The sequence below is a fragment of the Astyanax mexicanus genome, unplaced genomic scaffold (genome assembly GCF_023375975.1).
Source record: "Astyanax mexicanus isolate ESR-SI-001 unplaced genomic scaffold, AstMex3_surface scaffold_35, whole genome shotgun sequence".
NCBI lineage: Eukaryota > Metazoa > Chordata > Actinopteri > Characiformes > Acestrorhamphidae > Astyanax > Astyanax mexicanus.
Genome location: NW_026040045.1, coordinates 1,265,463 through 1,285,941, shown reverse-complemented (window position 1 = coordinate 1,285,941; position 20,479 = coordinate 1,265,463). Strand labels below are relative to the sequence as shown.

Genomic DNA, 20,479 nt, shown 5'->3' with positions numbered 1-20,479 from the left:
TCCTAACACCTCTAACTAACTACCTACTTCTAACCTCATTTACTTCTTCCCCTCCTTTCCTCCTCTATCCCATTATTTACCCTTTGGTCTCCTTTAGGCACTGAAAGTTTTTGTCTTGAGCTTATATGTCCTCTATTGCTAATGTACATCTTTATTTATAAGTCACTTTGGATAAAAGCATCCACTAAATGTAATGTAATGTAATTTGTACTTCACGCCTAAAGATCGAGAGAACATGAAATCCAAAATTGACATTTATATTTTAGTTATGTCCTGTCTGATTTATACAACAAAAGTAATTAAAAGATCTAATAACTTTAATAAACAAGTGATTTATTAGTTTAAACTTGTTCTTCTCATTGAAATTCTGGCTCAGATTAAAGATTTTTAAAAAATTATACAAAATGAACTGTAAAACAGTCAGTCATTGTCATTCATTATGTCCCACATTATAGCCAGTCATTTTAGATTAAAGTGACACCATTCAAGTAAAAAAAAAATAATTGTATCGCTGGAGGAATCTTAGGCTAAAATGACACATAGATAGACAGACAGACAGACAGACAGATTCTCACTTTATGTATCCCGAAGAAAATTTAGGCATCCAGCAGCAACAACACAATACAATAAGAAACACATTCAAACATAAATTAAAACACAGAAGAATAGAAAATATATAAGGGTGTAAAAAGCTTTCTATACAAGATAAAGATCTATCTGTAAACGGAGCAGTGCAGTAGATGTTGCTAATTGTCATTAAATAATTAACAGAGCAAAGTGCAGTGTGCAATGACACTGATTATGAAAGTGACTGATGTGCCATAGAAATATAAATAGAAATTAAAATATTTATATGTAACAAATATAGTTCTGTAAAGTGAATATGTGAATACCCAATCATGAGTAAAGTGTACTTGAATGTAAGTGAGGTTGGGGAAGTGTTAATATAAATAGTAATTAAGTGGTTGAGTAATAATGTCCATGTGGTGTGACTAGATTAAACTCAGTCGGCAGCAGCATCCCGTCCCCGATGTCCCAGAGTCTGTCTGTTGTGCAGCTCTGTGACAGCAGTCTGCCACTGAACACACTCCTCTGCTTCATGATGGTGGTGTGAAGTGGGTGACTATCATTGTTCATGATAGAAAGCAGTTTATCCAAAGTCCTTCTCTCAGCTATTGTAACCAGAGAGTCCAGCTCCATTCCAACCACTGCCCCGGCCCTCCTGACCAGCTTGTCCAGCCGTGATGCATCTCTCCTCTTCATGTTGCCTCCCCAGCACACCACAGCGTAGAAGAGAATGCTGGCCACGATTGATTGGTAGAACATCTGCAGAAGCTTCTTACAGATGTTAAAGGACCGCAGTCTCCTCAAGAAATAGAGCCGGCTCTGTCCCTTCCTGTACAGGGTGTCTGTATTTGTTGACCAATCCAGTTTGTTGTCCAGCTGCAGACCAAGGTACTTGTAGGTCTTTACTGTCTCCACATCAAGCCCCTCGATGGAGACTGGCTGCAAGGGTGGTCCAGACCTACGGAAGTCCACCACCATCTCCTTGGTCTTGGATATGTTTAACTGCAGTTGGTTCAGTCGGCACCAAGCAACAAAGTCATCCACCTGTCTCTTGTACTCCTCCTCCTGACCACCCTTCACACACCCAACGATGGCAGTGTCATCTGAGAATTTCTGCAGGTGGCACATCTCAGAGTTGTACTGGAAGTCTGATGTGTAGAGAGTGAAGAGGAAGGGGGAGAGCACAGTCCCCTGTGGTGCTCCAGTGCTACTGACCACAGTCTCAGCTATACCGTCAGTGAGCCTCACGTACTGTGATCTGCCATAGGAGGAGGTTTTCTACAGAACAGAGCCCACTAGTGTCATGATTAATATATATATATATATATATGGGTAAATCTTTTAAATATTTGAGGGATATTATTTAATCCTTTTAATAGCACACTCAACATGAATACGAGGTTTGGCTATTGCTTGTGTCTGGCTCACCTCATCTGGGCTGAAATAATAATAATGAAAGCGTGGGATTACATGGGAGATATTTATTTCAGAAAGAAGATCTGTGATGAGAAAGCCTTTATTGGCTATGATGTTAGGAGATCTCAAGGGAGTTGTTGTAATCTGGAAAGCCTGTGTAAAACATGATGCTCTTATCATCAGCCTGAAATCTTGAAAGTAGGAACTGCTTGGATTGTAACTGAGATATTAGTGCAGTCTGATTATTAGAGGTATTGAGGATTCTTCTAGTTGTTTCTTCAGTGACACAGGGAGTTCAGCATGATCATGATCAGGATGTGGAGGGACCATCTCTTCACTGGAAGTGCAGGGGAGGAACATGGAGAACACAGTTCTTTATGTGGGTGTAATGTAGACTAGTGCGCAAGCTCCAATCTGAGATGATTTAGGGTGTTTTTCACACCTGTAGTTCATTTCTGCACATTTTGGTGCATTTAGGTTTGTGCCTGTTTGAAACCAAACCAAACAGAGAGAGAAACGCTCCAAATAAACAAACTCATCAACTGATCCGGACCAGAGAAACCAACTACAGGTGTGAAAATGCTCTTTTATACTAAGCAAATTAAGTTCTAATTCAGAAATCCTTACAACCAAGCTGAGATGTTTATAATAAAGTAAAAAAAAAAAAATCCTCCAGTTTATCATGCATTCTTTATTCCAGTGCCTCATGTTGGTTTTATCTCCCCTTTAACATACAAATATAAACTAGTATTTTAATTGACATTACTAATATAAATATAATTGCATTTTTACATTCATTCTTTTATTTACATTTCACAGAATATTGATGTGATCAATCAGATTTTATTTTTTAACATAGAAAACCGCAAAATTAAAATGTATCACAGAAGGAACTCAAAGAAACAAGGCCATGTGGCAAAATAAATGAAATCTTAGGGCATGTGGCACATCACATATTTCAAATACAGATCTGGGGGGAGCTGGTAATGTTAATCAAATCAAATCAAATTTATTTGTATAGCGCTTTTTACAACTGGTGTTGGCACAAAGCAGCTTTACAGAAACATGATTACAGGACAAAGAATCAGGCAAAACATTACACATAGAAAATACATGATACAGAACCCCCAGTGACCCAAAACCCCAGACTTTCTGCATCTGAACACTAATGGATTGTATATATTTATAGCTATTGCTCAGGCTTTTATTAGTAGGTAAGCAGGTTTATGCTTTCATATTATGAACAGGTGGGTCGTGAGGTGGAAAAGGCTCTGATCCCCCTGCTTTAAACCACATCCGTTTAAGAGAATAATGAACATCTGGATGTGTTTTAAAGATGGAATGATAGACGAGCTCCTAGCATCTCTTGGTGAAGAAGCACATGTCAGATGCCAAACGTGTCTCAGCAGAAGAGAAATTTCTAGGCTATGTTCACATAGCAAGTGAAAGTGACCCAAATTATGCTTTTTTGCCAAATCTGATGGTTTTTTTTGTTGCCTTCTCAAACTATTTTTTAATGTGAGCCATATCTGACATCTGTCTGAACAGGTCATACTGTTTTTCGGTTTGATCCTCATCCGAATCACAGGCTCTATACACTGTTCCAGCTCACTGTATGTATCTTTGCTTGTGTCCTTGCTTTCGTCCATTTAATTTGAAACACTGAGCAGAGGTTCCGAGTGGTCCAGCGGGCTAAGAGCTGCCACTATGATTAGAAGATCACCAGTTCGAATCCTGTTCATGTAGCTTGCCATCGGCTACTGAGAGCGCACAATTGGCCTTGCTCTCTCTGGGTGGGTAGATGGCGCTCTCTCCCCTCATCAATCCAAAGGGTGATGTGGATCAGCACAAGGCATCTGTGAGCTGATGTATCGGAACTGAGTCGCTGCGTTTTCCTCCGAGTGCGCTGTGATGCTACTCAGCAATGCTGCATCAGCATCAATTTAAAAAAAGGTGGAGTCTGACTTCACATATATCGGAGGAAGCGTGTGCTAGTCTTCACCCTCCTTGTGGTGGGGCATCACTAGTGATAGGGGGAGTCCTAATGAGTGGGTTTGATAATTGGCTGTGTATATTTGGAGAAAATGGGATAAAAATAAAAAAAAAAGAAACACTGAGCAGTTTGTGACACAAGCATTATGATATTATTGAATCAGAGACATCAGTCCAAATATTTGAGCTCTGTCACCACATTATTCATGCCACTGAAACCCTTCCTCACTGCTGTCATCCTTTTCGCCATCTACTTATGTCCATTGTCCTCTCACACCCTTTTTTCATCTCTTTGACGTAAGAATCGCATGATTTCTGATCTGGCTGTTCTGACATAGTTGTGGTGCTGCAGACAATGGAAAAACACGATCAGCTAAGATTAAGAGCAAATGAGCTAAACCATGTGGCTAGTAGTCAGGTGACCTGCTGGAAGTGTCATGTGTTGTGTCATGTGACCGGAAATTGGTGTAATGTTGCTGTGTGGTGCATCCTGGGCAATGTAGTCGCAGGCAGGCAGAGCTGAGTGTGGGCAAGACAATTGAATTTTAATACTGTATTACTAAGTGGTCCAGATTGGACTTAAAATATCAGATGCTGTATGTTTCTGTGTCACGATTATGATATAGAAAAAGTCCGATTTCAGTCACATTAACTTAACCAAAGTCACACAGAGGATTTGAGAATAACAATATGACATATATAACACAGTGGAACATATGAGCTCTAGAAGGTAAGAGAAGCTCAGCAGGAGGCGGAACAGGCATTCAGCAGACCAGTAGGAATAGCAGATGTTGCTTTACTGGTATCAGTATAGGAACCTGAGCCCAACAGGGCCCACTAAACATACATTCATACATCTAAACCTGCAGATAAAAAAATACTCATGTAAAATTTACTAAAAAACACTGCTCTCTCAGCCACCTCCCCTACTTATATTTAATTACTGTTCCCTGAAAGATTGGCTGACATGGTCCTGGCATCACATGATGATGCTTGAGAAATAAACATGCATCCATAGACCTTAACTAAAATCTTACCACATTTCTTTGAAGCTGTTGTGAAAAAGCACTTTATAAGTACATTTAATTTGATCTAGGCATATTTTATTATTGTTTGGAAAACTAACAACAAATACATTTATACAATGTGACTAACATAACAAAACTCAAAATAATCAAATGAACTGTGGCATCGCTCTACTTCCCACTAACAAATACACTTTTACACAATGCTCCGGATTGTCTCGTTGTAAGTAGGTTTCAGTATTGTGAGTACGAAAATGCATGTTGTTTTTCTCAGATGGAAATGGGTTTGAAGTCGAGGGCCCTATTTTAGTTATCTGTAATGCACCGGACAATTGCGGATTGCACAGCTGGATTTAATCATGAGTGTGTTTTGGGCGTAACATGAAAAAAAACAATCAGTGTGCCAGTTGTCATTCCCTTTAAGATGCAGGTGAGCTCTGACTTTGGCGTGTTTGTATCTTAACAGCGCGGTGTGCGTCTCAGCAGAGGATACTGACCTGCACATTCACGCTGTGAAGATACACCAGCAGCTCATTTAAGGAACAGTGATGTTATTTTATTCTTTATTCTGTTTATTGTTAAGTTAAAAGTCGGATTTGTGCTCTGCAGTGCGTCCGTTCCTGTGTGTGTTTAACTAGTTTGGATGTACGCACGCTGGGCGCATGGCTCACCTATAGGATGGGTTCTGACGATTGTCTAGGTTCATTTCAGTCAGTGGCACTACTGTGTTTTTCACCACTAAAATAACAACATGACAGAAATTAACCTGAACACACCTCACTTCCCGACCACCACGCCCATCAGTGAAGATTTCTTCCTAAACTCAGACGCTATTTTAACAGTGCAGGCGCAAGGCGTGAAAATAGACTGTTTACGGGGTGTAAGTTAGCAAAGAGCCTCGTGACATGCCTTGCACAGTTTGTACGATAGGGCCCAATATGTTGGAATAGGTTTGAAGTCTATATGTATTAGGTTGTAATGCTATACAGGTCTTCAAAATTGAGCTGCAGGATTGAGCTCTGCACTTCTTCTTGTATTCAAACCCACATTTCAGCTTAAGCGCCGCTCCTTCCTGCAGCCGCAGACAGTGTGCAAGCTGTCACTTAGCCGAGGTAAAGGGAATAATGTTTTTTTGCAAGATTGATGATGGACTCACCCAAGCTGTCATGCTTTCCTCATTCTGACCATAAGCAGCCTGTAAATCTCTCCAAATGTGACTGGATCCTGTCAGCAAACGTCCACTTACACGCAGACACGGAGTCGTGTCACTGAAGACGCCAACAGAATCTATCAGCCCAATGCGCCGCAGATAGGTGTTTATACAGTGATTTATGAAAGCTGATGAATAGTCCAGTGAACAGCTGCTTTCCTGCTGAAATCCAGCATAAACAGCAGCAGAACGAGTCACGTCCTCTTTCCGATTCACTTATCATATCACTGTCATTACTGTACTGATTATAAATTGCTGTATACGCACTGTAGGCGTGATCTCATTACAGCAGTATATTGAATATATTCTAGGTTTCTCTATTTACACTATGCTTTTCAATGCCCTCTTGTTCTGCTCTGTATTTTCCAAGACCTGCAGTAACCTCCCCCCGCAGGAACACTAACACAAGTCAGAGCTTTTTGTTTTGTTTTTTTTAGTAGATAATATGCAATTTCTGGGCAAGTAAGCATATTAATTAACGCAATATACAACACAACTTACAATAAAACTAAAATAGAGGCACATCTGAGCCAATACTGTACATTTTGCTGCATGTATCCCTCCACCATTGAAATGATATGCAATTTTATGATCTATAAACTTAGAAAGTAACACTATGAAATGGTTTAGACACATATATTTCTTTAAAACTAGGATAAAACTCATATGTCTCAAATGTCTCAGGTATCAACATCTATATAATCTCAATATACATTTTTGTATTAATGCTGTATCACAAAAGTGTAAAAATAAAAGACAAAGATTAAGAATTTGTTTTTTTCCTGATTTGGAGTTCAGATGGTGGGTTTATCATTTAACATCACTGTGAAAAGTTTTTACATCAAACTCAAACCAAACTCTGAATGACTTTGTTTTGAGAGAATTTGGAGAAATCAGTGTAATTCCCCGTTGATTGTGATTATTTTCAAAGGATTCTAAGCTAAATTTGCACACACAGCTTTACTGGATGGAATAAAGCCATTCTGGTGGGGTGTTTCCAGGCTGAGTGATGTGATGATATTCCACATTCTCCCTGTTTTTCCTTCTAGGTCATGATTTCTGTGCGGAGGGAATGATCTGTGGAGAAAACTCTGTTTGCAAAAACTGGAATAACAAGGCGGAGTGCGAGTGCAAGAGCGGGTACGCATCGATCCACGGGGACTCCACGTACTGCGAAGGTAGGAAACACTGGGGCTTCTGCGTTTCTCTCCAGAGTGTGTGTGTGTGTGTGTTTGTGTGAAAGAGTGTGTTAGTCACATGACTCTTGGCAATAATAGAGTTATTTGATCAAGTAGCTTAGCAGGCGTGCTTCATTGGCCTCTTGAATTGCTGTGTGTGTGTGTGTGTGTGTGAGGTGCTGTCCTGGGGCTTCAGCTTGGCTTTTCGGGGTCCGCAGAGACTCTGCTCTCCGTAATCAGCTCTTTCTCTCCCTCGGCTGTTGTTTGGTTTGTGCATTCGTTGGCGCTCAGCTTGACTCCAATGCAAAAATCCCCAAGACACACACACACACACACAGCCATAATTGGTGTGTAGCGCTGTATTTATATCACAGTCAGTATAAAAGCTGGTAGGTGTGGTGGTCCCCTCGCGTCAGCTCACTTGCTCTCTGTAAATAAACACATACACTGACTGTGAACCGAACTCTTATAAATAAAGCTTCAGAGTCTCATCGAGGCACAAAAGAGGTTCTTCTTCTTATAAAGGAGCTGTGAGTGTAAAAAAGGTTTAAATATTATTTATATAGACTTACGAAACCAGAAGTGGTTCCTTTCCAATTGTCTCTGTATACACACTCCTGTCTTTGTCAGGGAAACAGTGTATGTATAGTGTAAGATACATGTGAATTTGATTTTATATTATACTGTGTTTTTGCTGCTGTGAGAGATTCAGCAAGGCACACCTGTCTTTCTGTGATGTGACTGTGAAATCGTCCACTGTTTCTAGTACTAAAGTAGTTAATCGTAGGTAATTCATTACTGATGAGTGCCAAATTGAAAATTCATCTGACACAGACCGTGCAGTACTTCCGTAAACTTCTATAAATATCTTCTATAGCCTCCCACTATACACATCATTAAAAGGTCTATAGCCTTTGTTAGACTATAGCCTCTGCATTCCCTGTATACAGTGTCTCACAAAAATGAGTACACCCCTCACATTTTTGTAAATATTTTATTATCCATGTTCATGGAATAACACTGAATATATGACACTTTGATAAAATGTAAAGTTGTCAGTGTTAAGTGTTCAGCTTGTATAACAGTGTAAATTCACTGTGCCCTCAAAATAACTCAACACACATGAAACAATATAATAAAAAATGACGTGCGAGGGGTGTACTCACTTTTCTGAGATACTGTAGGTAAAGTGTAACTGCATGATAGGATAAGGTACCAGGATTATAGAAAAGTTCTTGCTGTAGAATTCTGAAAAATGAAAGATTAACATTAGTTTGTGTGTTTTTAGAGCTACGTTATTAGAATAGTTGCAATTATTTTGTGTCATGCTAAACATTTAAGCCCCAAACCAATTTTTGCAGTGCATTTTGATAGTTTGAAGTACGTATATTAAACTAAATATTACAAAGTATATTATAGGAAACTATATAATATTACATGTATTTTTACTTTTTTCTTCCTTTTTTACAAGGAGATACCTCCCTTAAATTATTGGCAATCAATAAACTCATATTAAAGTGTGCTTTTTCAAAGCTGGAGAAACCACAGCGTCAGTGTAACAGCTACCATATAATAGTACCTGTGGTCAGATTTATTATCCTGTAAAACAGGAAAATGAACAGACAGCTCTGAATATGACGCAGTCCTCTGCAGTTCTGATTTGTTCAGCAATAATCTTTTTGCACCAAATATCTGTCTTTCTTTTAGTCATTGCATGTACAATGCATTTTATATAAAAAATGTAATTTAAACGTTCAAAGAGCACTAAAAAAAAAACAAATCCACATTACATGTTAAGTGTATCTAAATTCACTTTAGTAGACTACATTCTTCATTATAGCTCACATTAGTATGTTTATATATTCATATATATTTCCTCACCAACTTATAGCTACAAGTACCCTTCATAATATATATATATATTAGGGGTGGGCGATATGGCTCTAAAATAATATCACGATATTTCAGGGTATTTTTGTGATAACGATATACTTGGTGATATAGGAAAACAGAAAAATAATTAATTAATTTCAGGAATATAGTATAATAGTATAACAGAATAATCATAATGTGGCAAAATAAATAATATAGCATAAAATAATATAATGCAGCAAATAATATTGCAGAATATTTAGTGCATGCATATAAACTGCAAACTAAAACAATTATACAATAAATACACCTAAAGCTTCACAGTAAATAATAGACAGAACAGCCCTATTATCACAATATGGATTTTTAATATCATGATATTTCTGTGTCACGATATATTGTATACAATATAATATTGCCCACCCCTAATATATATATATATATATATATATATATATATATATATATATATATATATATATATATAGGATGCGGATGAGCACACGCCTCCTCCGACACGTGTGAAGTCAGTCACCCCTTTTTTCGAGCTGCTGCTGATGAATCACTGCCTGAGCAGCATCACAGCGCGCTCGGAGGAAAGCACAGCGGCTAGGCTCCGATTCATCCGCTCACAGACGCCTCGTGTCGCCCAGCGCCACCTTAAGCGTGATGGGGAGATCGCCATCTACCCACCCGGAGGGAGCAGGGCCAATTGTGCTCCCTCTGAGCGGGATTCGAACCTGCAACCTAGACCAATAGACCACTCAGTGCCCCTTTATGCCACTCCTGGTGCAAAAATTGAAGCAGTTCAGCTTGTGATCATCCATCTTGCTCTTGATTATATTCCAGAGGTTTTTAATTTGGTAAAATAAGAAAAAACTCATCATTTTTAGGTGCTCTCTTATTTTTTTTTCAGAGCTGTATGAGTACTTGTAGCTCTTGATAATAAACCTTTATATATACACAGTCAGGAAAAAATGATATACTGCAGGCTGCATATAAAACAATTGAAAAGTCTGTGTGTCAATTCACTGGGAGAAGTGCATTAAAATAATCTAGCTAGGCGTAGCTACCTCGAGGTCAAACCCACACACACAAAATGATCTTAATTTCTTAATTTGGTATTTTCTTAAGTTCTTCATTTATTTGAACTTCCTCAAACCTGTAAAACAGGAGAGAAATGGAGAAACAGCTCCGAGTGTGAGTCCTCTGCACTTCTGAGAGAGCATTCTACAGGAGGCTGTAATGGGTAGCTACCGCCTTTTACTGCCACCATCAGGTTTGGAAGTGCTATAGCGGCCTTGACTGACAGAGTTTTATTAGTTGATTTTCTGACCTCAATGAAAATACAATTTCCAAAAATAAATGAAAATATTTGTACGTATATTTACAATATATAAAGTTAGATATAATACTGATATATAAACTCTTATGTGAACATACTTAAGTGGGCGTCACAGCAGCTCTCATGCTGCTGTTATTCCCCTGAATCATCAGTGAGTGTCTTCACCTGCGTTCATCAGCGTCCCCCCCCCAGGCCATGCTGCAGAGTCTGCCATCCAAAACAGCGGTACAGATCCGTGATTCTCGTTCTGCTGCACACGCACCAAATCAATAAAATACAGAAAACCAGTGAAACCCTAATCTTCACTGTGAGAGGATGGGGCTTCTCTGCATTATATATACACTGTTTTTTAAGGTCTAGAACTTTTGAATGTTTGTGTGAGAGTGGATGAATGGGAAGAGCATGCAGTCGGAGAAAGCAGTATGTTTTTGGAAAAGCAGACAAAGCATGTCTGGCTGTGGTTTTGTGATGTGGATTTCTGTCTGATTTGTATTCTGGAAGAGAGCGCAGTGGAGCCGTGCGCTTTATATATTGATTATTGAAATGTGTTGAAAGATGCAGTGAACATTTAGAAAGAGTGTCTGCAGCGCTGTTAGCAAGGCAACATGATGCAGTCGAGGATAAGAGCCATTATTAGCTCAGTGTGCACGCTCACTCTGTGTACAGCCGTTCATCCACTTCTCTTATATCTAATGCATGTAACGTGCATTTCCTATAGTGAGTCCAAACACAAGCTAAGGGTTTCTAATAAAGTGGCCAGTGGGGGTAATCATAAGGTAGTTGTTTGTAATAAAGGTGTCAGTGAGTTTAGATTAAGATTAATGTTTTGGAAATGCATCTGTCACAGAATGCTAGACCAGTCATCACCATATGAAATATATTAACTATTATTTATATCTTGTCAGAATGTCCATCCCAATATGTACAAATTTAATATCAGCCGCTCTGACACTCATCCATCTTCTGGAATAAATAAACAGGGCTTGTGCCTCCCATCACAAATGACTGGCCCACCTGCTGTATTGCGTGTCGTTTGGTTGAGTGAAGGAAAAAAGTGAAGCGTCAAATCGAAACTCAGCACCTCGGCACTAGCGCCGCTAATCCTGCCGCTGCTAGCACCATTTGCCATTGATTGGTTGTGTCAACACTTAACATTTCAGAGGCTCCTCAGAAAGGCTTAGCATATGCGCTAGCAGCTAAGCTCTAACTGACAGGTAGTTGAGAGAGATGTTCATTTCCCTGCGAATTACAGAAAGCAGAGATAAGACCCGGAGCCCAGGAGTCTCTGCTGCTAGTTTAGACAGCAAGCGTCACATGTTCTGGAAGTGAGACAGAGCCATTAAGCCCAATTTGGTTTGGCACGTCTCCACCAGAGCTACAGAAATGTGTTTAGTGGAGGCAGGCAAGTCCAACAGAGCTAGCATGCTAACATAACTGTATTTCTGAACACAGCATGCTCCACTGTTCAGTAAACGCTAACTGGATGATGCTATCATTGGCTGGGTGTTGATTTCGCTAATTCTCTTGGCAGTTAACCATGGCGGAGCTAATGAGCAGCAATAACAATGTGAATTCTGGGCTTCTGAGGGGAAACTAGCATGGCAGAGTCAGGGTTTATCAGTTAACAAATATTATAAACAAGTAATCAAAACCAATTATTGTAATGATTTATTTGTGATGAATAGACCAAGAGGAATTTTCCATCTAAAGTTATCTTTCATTGTTTTTGCATCACAGTGACTGAATACTGCACTAACACAATGCATGAGTTATTATCTGTAACAGTTTAATATCACCATCAGTTATGCTGAACAGAAACATGTAGCTGTACAGTTAGTATAGATAATGTAAGTGGATCTGTTGTTTTTTCTGAGAAGAGAGAGAGAGAGAGATCTTACTCTCCTCTGTTTGTGCTCTGCTTTAGACTCACGGCTGATTTCCCACATCTTTTTCTCCGAGGTATTTCTCTAATCGATAACTGCTGGTCTCTGGTTTCTAAACTATTTTCAGCCTTTCAGAATCTCAGAGTCCAGCACAGCTGAGCAGAGAATAAATCAGAATAAGAGCCTAATGAATTATTGATGTGCTGCTTTTAAAATGTGTGAAATCACTATTTTAAGAAGATTAACACATTTTACACACCTTTTTCCTCAACTCTGCATTCTGTGAGCTGATTTACTGTATTTTGTATTTCTTTATATATTCTGGTAAATGATGTTTACATAGTAGCTGATTCAGTTTACATAAACATACCCCAAATATATAAAAATGCTACATAACTGAAGACACTACTTTTATGTCAGTTGCTCATGTTTTTACCTATTTTTGACTCACTCACTCAATCACTCTCTCACTCACTCTCCCCTTCACTCATTCACTCACTCACTCACTCACTCACTCACTCTCCCCTTCACTCATTCACTCACTCACTCACTCACTCACTCACTCACTCTCCCCTTCACTCACTCATTCACTCACTCACTCACTCACTCACTCTCCCCTTCACTCATTCACTCACTCACTCACTCACTCACTCTCCCCTTCACTCACTCATTCACTCACTCACTCACTCACTCTCCCCTTCACTCACTCATTCACTCACTCACTCACTCACTCACTCAATCACTCTCTCACTCTCTCTCCCCTTCACTCATTCACTCACTCACTCACTCTCTCACTCACTCTCCCCTTCACTCACTCTCTCACTCACACACTCAATCACTCTCCCCTTCACTCATTCACTCACTCACTCTCCCCTTCACTCATTCACTCACTCACAGTTCAGTTCAGAGGTGCTTTATTAGCATGAATGTAATTACATACACTATTGCCAAAGCAATTAATAATACAAGTAAACGGACGTTATAAAATAATAAAAATAATAATAAATAAATACTAACAATAATAACAAAAATAAAATACATAAATAAATCTACAGATTAGAGAGAAGAAAAAAAAAACAGTAATATTAATATTAATAAAGAAAAGAAGTAAAAGTAGTAATAAAGCATGTTAAAGTTAGATTAATAGAAGTGAAAGTAATAGTACAGAACAGATATTACAGATATAAGTACAGATATTAGTGATTGGTGGACGGTCTCACTGGTTGTCTCTCAGATTGTGACAGGCTGTAATGTATTGGGCAGCGAGTGTGATCAGCTCTCTGCTCTCTCCCAGTATGTAGGGCAGTTTGTGTGTATTAGTGCAGTGTAGGAACTCGGGGGCGACGCTGCTAAATTTCCTATAATATAAACTCCTGATGGAGTGGTATTTTGGACACTCTGTGAGGAAGTGCAGCTCTGTCTCCACCACTGCCAGCTCACAGTGAGAGCACAGTCTGGCCTCTCTGGGTGTCCAGTTCTGCCTGCGCCGGCCGGTCTCCACGGCCAGGCTGTGCTCACTGAGTCTGTACCTGCTCAACATCTTTCTCAGTTTTCTATCTTTAATTTCTGTCAGGTAATCTGCCAGAGTGTATTCTCGGTTCAGAGCCGAATAGCACTGCAGTCTGTGCTGCTGTTTTACTGTCTCAGTCCAGTGTGTGATGTATTTCTGTTTTTGTTGGGTAATAATTTGGTTGGGTTTAATGTTTTGGGCGAGTGTGTAGTGGGGCTGGGTGGTGTGTGTTAGGTCAGTGAGATTCAGGATCAGCTGGGTTAGGGGACTCCTCTGGATGTTCAGCTCTTGGCAGGTCAGTGCTTTATAGTGGAGTGAGTGGGGGTCACTAGATTTAATGTGCTTCCAGAAGTTTATGGCTCTTTTTTGAATGTTAATTATTAGAGGGTACTGTCCTAATTCTGCTCTGCAGGCCGTGTTCGGGGTCTTCCTCTGCACACTGAGGAGATTCCTGCAGAACTCTGTGTGCAGAGTTTCAACTGGGTGTTTGTCCCAGTTTAAAAAATCATTTTGAGTGAGGGGTCCCCAAACCTCACTACCATACAATGCAATGGGTTCTATTATTGATTTAAATAATTTTAGCCAGATTTTAATGGGAATTTCAAATTTAACAGATTTTTTAATGGCAAAAATAGCTCTTCTCGCTTTTTCTTTGAGCTCCTTCACAGCCAAGCCAAAACTTCCAGTATAACTGAACGTTACACCCAAATATGTGTATGTTTTAGTATATTCAATATTTGTGTTATTAATTTTAAAATTAAAATTCCCCTGACTTTTTGTCCCTTTTTGAAACACCATGATTTTGGTTTTTTGGTGGTTTATTTTCAAAGCCCATGTGTGACAAAAGTCCTCCAGTACTTTGAGACTTTGTTGTAGTCCCTCTCTCGTAGGGGACAGTAAAACCAGGTCGTCTGCATAAAGAAGACATTTGACCTCGGTGTCACCCAAAGTAAGACCAGGTATATTACTGGATTGATCCAATTTTTCTGCCAATTCATTAATATATAAATTAAACAGAGTGGGGCTCAGACTACAGCCTTGTCTTACTCCTCGTGACTGTGGAAAGAAGTCTGTTCTGAGATTTTCAATTTTAACTGCACATTTACTTTGTGAGTACATCGATTTAATTACATCATATGTTCTCCCCCCAACACCATTCTCAATAAGTTTATAAAATAATCCGGTATGCCAAATTGAGTCAAAAGCTTTCTGGAAATCCACAAAGCAGGTAAAGATTTTGTGTTTATTTTGAGTTACATGTTTATCAATGAGTGTGTGGAGGGTGAAAATGTGGTCTGATGTTCTGTGGTTGGGTAAAAAGCCAATTTGATTTTTACTCAGAACGTCATGTTCTATTAGAAATTGTGTAATTCTGCTGTTCAGGATGCTGCAGAATATCTTACCTAGGTTACTACTTACACAAATTCCTCTGTAATTGTTTGGGTTAAATTTATCTCCGGTTTTGAAAATAGGGGTTATAAGTCCTTCATTCCACGTAGTTGGGAAGTGGCCGACATTTAAAATAAAATTAAATAGTTTTAAGATAGCCAATTTGAATATATGATTTGTGTTTTTTAACATTTCATTTAACACACCATCTGTTCCACAGGCTTTTTTAGGCTGAATATCGAGGGAATATCGAGGGAAGTCGAGGGGGTTCTGGGAATTCTTAATAATTGTTTCAAATGCCTGTAGTTTTTCAGATATTTCAAATTGTTTTCTATTTATTAATGGAGTACTGTACAATTTTTCAAAATGATTTCTCCATGTATTTCCATTAATGATTGTTAATTGTTCATGATCTGTTCGGTTTAATGATTTCCAATGATTCCAGAATGAATTAGAATTAATTGATTCTTCTAAATTGTTAATTTGATTTTGTATATGTTTGTATTTTTTAATTCTTAGCGTATGTTTGTATTCTTTAAGTGCTTCACAGTACTTTGTTCGCAATTCCTGATCATGAGGTTCTCTGTGTTTCTGATTGGATAACCTTCTTAGTTCTTTCCTCTTGTTTTTACAGTCCTGATCAAACCCTTTGTTTTCTTGGGTCTTTTTGGGTTTGTTTTTTCTAATGCTTAAATTTGAAATTTGGATGGCACGGTCAAAAATTCTGTTTAAATGTTCCACAGCCATGTCAACTCCCTCTGCATTCTCTCTCCCCTTCACTCATTCACTCACTCACTCACTCTCCCCTTCACTCATTCACTCACTCACTCACTCACTCACTCTCCCCTTCACTCACTCATTCACTCACTCACTCTCTCTCCCCTTCACTCATTCACTCACTCACTCACTCTCCCCTTCACTCATTCACTCACTCACTCTCTCTCCCCTTCACTCATTCACTCACTCACTCACTCAATCACTCTCCCCTTCACTCATTCATTCACTCACTCACTCACTCACTCACTCACTCACTCTCTCTCCCCTTCACTCACTCACTCACTCACTCACTCTCCCCTTCACTCACTCATTCACTCACTCATTCACTCACTCACTCTCTCTCCCCTTCACTCACTCACTCACTCACTCTCCCCTTCACTCACTCACTCACTCTCCCCTTCACTCACTCACTCACTCACTCTCCCCTTCACTCACTCATTCACTCACTCATTCACTCACTCAATCACTTTCCCCTTCACTCACTCTCTCACTCACTCACTCAATCACTTTCCCCTTCACTCACTCACTCACTCTCTCTCCCCTTCACTCACTCACTCACTCACTCTCTCTCCCCTTCACTCACTCACTCACTCACTCTCTCACTCTCTCACTCTCTCTCCCCTTCACTCACTCACTCACTCACTCACTCACTCTCTCACTCTCTCTCCCCTTCACTCACTCACTCACTCACTCTCTCTCCCCTTCACTCACTCACTCACTCACTCTCTCACTCACTCACTCACTCTCTCTCCCCTTCACTCACTCACTCACTCTCTCTCCCCTTCACTCACTCACTCACTCACTCACTCACTCACTCACTCACTCTCTCACTCTCTCTCCCCTTCACTCACTCACTCACTCTCTCACTCTCTCTCCCCTTCACTAACTCACTCACTCACTCACTCTCTCACTCACTCACTCACTCTCTCTCCCCTTCACTCACTCACTCACTCTCTCTCCCCTTCACTCACTCACTTACTCACTCACTCACTCACTCTCTCACTCTCTCTCCCCTTCACTCACTCACTCACTCTCTCACTCTCTCTCCCCTTCACTAACTCACTCACTCACTCACTCACTCTCTCACTCACTCTCTCTCCCCTTCACTCACTCACTCACTCTCTTACTCTCTCACTCTCTCTCCCCTTCACTCACTCACTCACTCACTCTCTCACTCTCTCTCCCCTTCACTCACTCACTCTCTCACTCTCTCTCCCCTTCACTCACTCACTCACTCTCTCACTCACTCTCCCCTTCACTCACTCATTCACTCACTCACTCACTCTCTCACTCTCTCTCCCCTTCACTCACTCACTCACTCTCTCACTCTCTCACTCTCTCACTCTCTCTCCCCTTCACTCACTCACTCACTCACTCTCTCACTCTCTCTCCCCTTCACTCACTCACTCTCTCACTCTCTCTCCCCTTCACTCACTCACTCACTCTCTCACTCACTCTCCCCTTCACTCACTCATTCACTCACTCACTCACTCTCTCACTCTCTCTCCCCTTCACTCACTCACTCACTCTCTCACTCTCTCACTCTCTCACTCTCTCTCCCCTTCACTCACTCACTCACTCACTCTCTCACTCTCTCTCCCCTTCACTCACTCTCTTCTGTTACCACTCTTTCAGTGTTATATGTCTTTTATATTCTACACATGTTATATTTAACTCTGGCTTAACACTGCCTGCTGTTCTTACTGAGTAGAATGTAAAGGATGAGTTCGGCTAAAAATTAAAGCAACATGATTTACCTCTGACCATCTTATATCTCATCCACCATTTCTGTAGATAGTACTTATTATCAGATCCGCTCTACAGACTGGATTATCTGTCAGATTCCTAGAGTTTTCAGGAAAATCTGCTTTAAGCTACCGAGCACCAGTAAGCTGGAACTCAATACAGGAAACTCTAAAACTCTAAACCTCAGCTCACTGGTGTCACTCAGTCATTTTACATGATCTGTTTCAGACAGCCTGTATCTGTTTTAGTTGATTATTTATTTCAATTTTTATTTATTTAGTCTTTTTTATTAATCTAATTTTCTGTTTTAATGTTTAGCCTTTTTATTTATTTTATTCATTTCATCCTTTTATTTTTTGTTTTCCCTGTTTTATTTTTGGCCTATTAACTTTTTTAATTTAATTTATTTTATCATTTGTTTTATATATTTTATTATTCTAATTATTTACATTGCTTTACGTTTTAGCCTGTCCACTTATCAATTTATTCTGAATTATTTTATTTCTTCCTAATTAAATTGAATATTGTTTGCTTGTTTTTCTAATACTTTTTTTAAACAATTTAATTTATATTGTTTTTATATTTTCTTTATTTTAGCTCACCTGATGAAATACTTGATTTTATTTTTAATTTTAATTTATTTTTCACTCACTTTAAATTGTAAATGCTTGGCTGCATTTAAAATGAGAGTAACCCTCAATGTATTACCGTTTGATTGATTGATTGACAAGTGCAGTCGATCTGCCATGTGCTTCTTTAGTTTATGACAGGTGATGCTATGCTGAAGTTGCTAACAAACATATTTGTGGTGCACAACTTCAGAAATGACTGTATCCTGTATGTATTTAATTATATTTAATTCTTTTTATTTTTTGCAAAAAATGAATGTTAATCCATCCCAAGTTAAGTCACACACAAACACATTAGTAAAACAGTGCAGTTCTGGTTGAAAGGGCTTTTAGAGCAGCAGGCTGTAGTGTGTTTCTGACGTCCTGCAGAGAGAAATCCATGAACCCAGTGGAACAGCGGTTCAGACGCAGGGTTCTGAGTGTAAAAGCTAAGGCCTTGTGTTTCACACATGTTGTGCGTTACAGTGCAACTCTGTACATTTTCAGCCCAATTAAATCTCCCAGCATCCCCATGAATGTCACGCTCATCTGTTTCCTCAATAAGAGCTCATGAAAATGTATAAATCCGTCTTCTGGAATCTGGATTTGTCACATAAATCTGCAGAGTTTTTTTTTTTTTTTTCACTGTTCGCAGGAGCAACAATTTAAAGGAAAGAGAAATTAGGCTCTGTCAGGAGATGACACCTGAAGGACAGTTTCATTTCCTCCGTTGCGCGCTCTCAGATTAGCCGGCTCATGCATAAGCAGACGTCTCCTTTCCAGTGCTTTTTGTCAGTAATTTGAATTTGTGAGCTGGGCTTTATGGAGCAGTGCTGTTCATAGTTCTGTAAAAACTGCAGATTTTCACAGTGGTGTCAATCATTTCTTCATCAAAAGATATATTAACTAAACACGCATTAAAAATCTAAACAGTGAAAGTGCAGCTTTAGCAATTCAACCGGTGTTGCTAATTTGTTGCTAGGCAGATGCTTTGACATTCTGAGGGGTTGCTAGGATGTTTTTAGGTGATTGGTATAATGGAAGTGGATGTTAGGTGGTTGGTATGGTGTTGTTGCTTGGTGACTGCTTGTGGTTCCAGCACTCCAGGTGGTTCTAAACTATTGATCATTAGTTGCTGTGGTATCTCAGGTGGTTGCTAGGATGGTTCTAGACGATTGGTATGTTGTTGCTAAAGTGAAGTGGTTCCTAGTGTGTTACTAGGTGGTTGCCATGGTGTAATGGGCAGGTGAAATTAGAGCAAGCATGCAGGTTATGTAACACACTGGGACTCCATGTACTCCCTGCATTTAATCCCAGGCAAGCTCTGAGCATCTGTCATTAATATGCATGAGCTCATTAAGATGGATATTGATTGGCTGTAATGGATTTTTGGTTTAGATGTGAACAGAATGATGTAAATAGAATTAAAAATAAAAGCCAAGCGGCGAGAGGTTCTGCCGGTTCTGTGGGTTCAGTGTGGGTTCAGTGTGAGCAGAACCGTAGTGATGTTCACGAGGAGCACAATCCACCACCAAGCTCTGCTCACACCTGCATGAAAAGGTCAAGTGGAAAAAAAAACATCTTAATTAAGAGGAAACTTTTTAGTTTAGTCTGAACCAAAAGAGCAGGTGTGGAAGATTCCAGACGACAGAAGACAACCAAAAATGTAAATGTATTTTATTGAGATTTTAAATGATAGACAAACACAAAGTATTGCATAAGTGTGAAGTGGAATAAAAATGATACATGGTTTTCGAAATTTTTATCAAATAAAAATCTGAAAAGTGCTTTGGGGTATATCTCTACCAGCTTTGCGTATCTAGAGACAGAAAGTGGGATTTAAGACTGGGTCATTCTAACACATGAATATTCTCTGATCTAAACCTTGAATCATTCCTCTGTAGCTCTATAATGCTGTATGTTTAGGGTCATTGTCTTGCTGGAAGGTAAATCTCCTTTCC

The 20,479-nt window shown here is 39.5% G+C and overlaps 1 protein-coding gene across 1 annotated transcript in view; it reads left to right on the top strand.

Moving 5' to 3' along the window:
* Nucleotides 1-20,479, top strand: part of LOC111196878 (protein kinase C-binding protein NELL1-like) — a 617,736-nt gene that overhangs the window by 249,552 nt on the left and 347,705 nt on the right. The window contains exon 12 of the mRNA XM_049473230.1: nt 7,260-7,388. Within this exon, the coding sequence (XP_049329187.1) occupies nt 7,260-7,388 (129 nt within the window). The remainder of the gene's footprint in view (nt 1-7,259; nt 7,389-20,479) is intronic.